This window comes from Colletotrichum spaethianum (genome assembly GCF_022836535.1).
Source record: "Colletotrichum spaethianum MAFF 239500 DNA, contig75, whole genome shotgun sequence".
Classification (NCBI taxonomy): domain Eukaryota; kingdom Fungi; phylum Ascomycota; class Sordariomycetes; order Glomerellales; family Glomerellaceae; genus Colletotrichum; species Colletotrichum spaethianum.
The window spans coordinates 1-4,498 of NW_026054845.1; the positions used below are offsets into that span (position 1 = coordinate 1).

General features: G+C 51.0%; 1 protein-coding gene across 1 annotated transcript; it reads left to right on the forward strand.

Annotated features, from left to right (window-relative positions):
• Nucleotides 1–1,552: 1,552 nt before the first annotated feature.
• Nucleotides 1,553–3,346, forward strand: ColSpa_12809 (L-fucose-proton symporter; the record flags this gene model as incomplete). Its single annotated transcript, XM_049279021.1, has 5 exons — nucleotides 1,553–1,697; nucleotides 1,764–1,851; nucleotides 2,060–2,629; nucleotides 2,687–3,018; nucleotides 3,075–3,346. 5 exons carry the CDS (start codon nucleotides 1,553–1,555, stop codon nucleotides 3,344–3,346), a joined length of 1,407 nt encoding a protein of 468 aa, XP_049134978.1.
• Between the last annotated feature and the right edge of the window lie 1,152 nt (nucleotides 3,347–4,498).

Consider the following 4,498-nt stretch of genomic DNA (forward strand, 5'->3'; position numbering starts at 1 on the left):
CTAATAGGGCATGCACTTACAGTGCAGCTACGTTACTACATGAGACTTATAAAATTGAAATAAATCAATAGCAAAATGCGTTGAATTATAAATCTTACATTGTGTCTTTTTAAGAATTCGTCGTCTTCATATGCTGTCCTGTTATTCAACAGAGGTCCTCCCAATATTTGAAGTTGTTAGTACCTACGCAGTGCTAAAGTGTACGGGGGTTTTTTTTTTTTTGCAAACCGGGTGCCTGCTTTGGACTTGCAGGTAAGCCTGGAGATGGCAAGAAAGACCTGGAAATTACGGTAGCGCAATAGGCGGAATGGGAATCGAATGGTTGTAATACCAAGAAACGCCATCCCGTCGACATGGGGGTTATAGATCGAACCCGAAGTCGCGCTAATTCACTCTGCCGTCTCGGCCCCCAATCTTGGATCTTGAAATGTTCCTAGAGGTTCGATATGCATACACGTCAAAACTGCCAATAGGGTGCCAGATGCTTGGGGCCGAAATCTCGAAAAACGAAGAAACCCCAGGTAGCGTCGCAGGTGCAACGATGACGACCAGCGGTCTGAGATTCGAGACGGGTTCTCGAAGCCGGACCGCTGAACGCTTCATGGACAGGTGTGACAAACCGACAGCGCGTCCAATTGCAGGTCCTCTGGGCACGAAACTTCATTCGATCATCATGGTCACACGTACGAATCAAGATCACTACTGGGGAGTGTCTTCTCCTATCAAACCAGTGACGGCAGCCTCACTCCGCATGCCGAGTGTCAACCCTCGGGCCATCTTTAGGTCGAACCCCGGACGCTTTACACTAGACCCATGAACTGCCGGCCCTACAATGTCCAATCGCCATCTCCAAGACTCGAAGTCGTTCCCACTCGCACTCGTCTGAGACCCAGTCTTCAAGTCGTTGATTCGGGGCATTGCCACCCAAAGATGTGCGTGCCAAGGATGTGTCGCGAACTCTCCAAGCTCTCCAGAGATCCACCTCGCCCTCTTTGACTGGCTCCCCCAACATTCACCCCGCACCTCAGACGAAAGTTGAATGGAGACACACGTTAGCTTCCCCAGCAACTCATAGCAAGCCGGTTCCACCCCCGCACTTCTCTTCAAACACCCCTTACTCCAGACGAGCCTGATCCGCACTTCTGCCCCGTAATGTTTCGTTCAAGAACCAGGAGTTATACGGCTTACTTGCCTCTCTGGCGAGGGCTACGTGCTATGTAACCATGGGGATGCCAAGGGTGGCCATGTCCATCTTGCCTTTGTGCATGGCGACATCAGGCTCGAAACGACCGAGAGTGTGGCCGGCTCGAGCACTTAAGTACAACCTTTCGTCCGACCCAGCGTCCCTCGGCCCAGAAGAGGTCCGCTTACTCTTTGACGTGTCTCACCAGTCCCTCCCAAGCGTCAACGCTGCGGTCCAACGGTTACCAGTACGCCTGTTTCTTCGTGAGGCTTTGACATACTCACAGCATACGTCGCCGACGAGCGATCATCCCCAAAGTGCCCTCCCCGGACCCAGCAGGCGATCGGCTATTTTGCATACACCTATAAGATGGGTGTCAAGGAGTTCTTCCACAAGCGTTCCTTGCGCCAAAAGGACGATGTGCGCACCAACGCCGCCGAGCTGACGCTGAAAGAGTCTTTGTTCCCAATCTTCCTTGTTACCATTCTGTTCTTCCTCTGGGGCTTCTCTTACGGTGCGCCACCTCCATCAGCCTAATCTCCTCTGCCAAGCAGCAGATGTGCTGACTTTGCTTCGTTAGGTCTACTCGATACTCTGAATAAGCATTTCCAAGAAACGCTAGGTATTAACCGAGCGAGGTCCTCCGGCTTGCAGGCTGCTTATTTTGGGTACGTTCCTCCGTCGCGATAACTGCGTGCCAATCCACGGACCTGGCCGAGATGCTGTGTGCTTTGAAGTTCGCCGGGTTATTCGCGTCTCCGCCGAGAACCAAGAAGCATCATTGTTGGATTGTGCGACTCCCGCCTGGAAATCAAAGCACGCATCAGCTTCGGCGACCACCCAGAAGACACCAAGTTGCTAACTTTTACTTCACAGAGCCTACCTCATTGCTAGTCTTGGCCATGCCGCCTGGATCTTGAGGCATTGGGGCTACAAGGCCACCTTCGTCTTTGGCCTCTTCCTCTACGGCCTCGGTGCTCTCATCGCAATCCCATGCATCATCGCCAAGAGCTTTGGCGGCTTTTGTGCCGCCATCTTCATCATCGGTAACGGCCTTGGTTCCCTCGAGACGGCCGCTAACCCGTACATCACCGTCTGCGGCCCTCCCAAGTACAGCGAGATCCGAATCAACATCTCCCAGGCCTTCAACGGTATCGGTACCGTCGTGGCTCCCGTCATGGGCTCTTACGTCTTCTTCGCCTTCGACGACAAGCGCGCCTTGGAGAATGTCCAATGGGTCTACCTTGCCATCGCCGTCTTCGTCTGGTCCCTTGCCGTTGTCTTTTGGCTGGCGAGGATCCCTGAGATAACGGATGCCGACATGGCTTTTCAAGCTTCCGAGACGCATGCCAATGTTGACGACAAGCCCTTCAGGAAGCAGTACCGCCTATTCCATGCCTCTTTTGCCCAGTTCTGCTACACTGGCGCTCAGGTTGCTATCGCCGGGTAAGTTGATGTTATGAAATGCCAGAGAGAGGACGGTCGGCTGACATCGCATCCAAGTTTTTTCATCAACTACGTGACCGAACGCCGTCCCAATACCGACAGTGCCCTCGGCTCAAAGTTCCTCGCTGGCGCCCAGGCTGCCTTTGCTGTTGGCCGCTTTATTGGTGTCGGTATCATGCACTACGTCAAGCCCCGTTGGGTCTTTCTCGGCTTCCTTTCGTGCTGCATCATATTCATTGCTCCTTCCATCACCCAGGATGGTGATGTTGGCATGGCAATGCTTTACATTGTCCTCTTCTTCGAATCCATTTGCTTCCCGACTATCGTAGCGCTTGGTATGAGAGGTCTTGGCAGACATTCCAAGAGAGGAAGCGGGTTCATCGTTGCTGGTAAGTAGTATCGTAAGATCAGCCATATTGTCTGAGCAATTACTCACATTTATTAGGTGTGTCTGGTGGCGCTGTCGTGCCTCCTCTCCTCGGTGTCGTTGGCGATGCCAAGGGTATGGGTACTGCCATGGTCATCCCTCTCATCTTCTTCGTGCTGGCGTGGTCATACGCCTTTGCCGTCAACTTCATTCCGAGATACCGCAACATTGCCGACGCCTTCAGCACTACTGAGGTAGGCATACGGCCTGTCGACGCGGATGGTGAGAAGGGAGGGATCGAGGCTATCGAGGAAAAGCAGACGAAGAACGCCACCCTTACTTTGCCATGAGCTATCACTGCTTCTCCCATATCACAGCAAATCAGACGGACCGTTGTAATTATGTATTGAGATACCACCTGGCTTATTTAATCTGAAAACGACTGTGTTAAGCAAAGGTATCTGAACTTTTTCATGTGACTGTCATTACTCTGTACTTACGGTCGGTAGGTGGTTCCTAACTTATTTCGTCATCGTTCCGGTTATCAGCAATCTTAAACCAAAGTTATCAAAAGAAAGATCGAGCCAGTTCGGGTTCCGCTTTATCTCGATCGACTTGGACAAGGCTACTGTGATTTGCAATCAAGTCAAGAAAAGGGTACAGGCGTTTCATTGGGTAGGAGTCAGACCAAGGGAGGTTTTCCGGTCACCATCGTTGGCCCCCACGTTTGGGTAATTCCCCCACTTGTGACACCTGTTGGGAATTGTTTCGGAATCACCGACGCTTGTAAACTTCTAGAGAATGGGCCATTTATTTTTATTTTCTATTTTTGCCATCATCCGAGTGCTCAAATCTCAGCATGTCGGTACTCGTGGCACACCTTGGGCGTTTTTCGCTGTGCTAACAAACTTCTCGCCCCAGAAAAAAGTCGTTCTTGTAAAGTGCTGCACAAGGTTGTCCTAATACGATATACCAAAAGAAGCATGGATGTATCAAAATGCCACGTTATCTTCAAATAGATATCCACATACTTTGCCGCATCGGAACAACTTGCAATAACATCTTGATTGGCAATGAATGGTAGGATGATGCCTCAGTAGTGGCTCCCTCAACACTTCACCCACAATCCTATCTCTTTGCTATATTGCCATTTTTGTTCATTTTGAGTCATCTAGTACATAACAAGTAAGATCTCACTAACTTCAAGCAAGTGGGACTTGCCGGTCGGTCTACATCACATAACTAGCGAAAGGTAGCGTGGCTGTGTAGGATTGGTACCTGAGGCCACGAGCTCTGGTCTATACCTTCCAGCCAGAGGTCAGCTCACTTTAAACTCTTCACGGAGACATGAGTATACTCGTCAGCGATACGGCCACAGCTGCCATCCCCTGCGATGACCTCTGTGGCCTTCCCACAAGTGGCCACTTACAACGACGTATGAGTTGGACCAGTATGACGGTGATATCTGTGACCGACTGCACAAGTTTTGCAATTCACTAGAT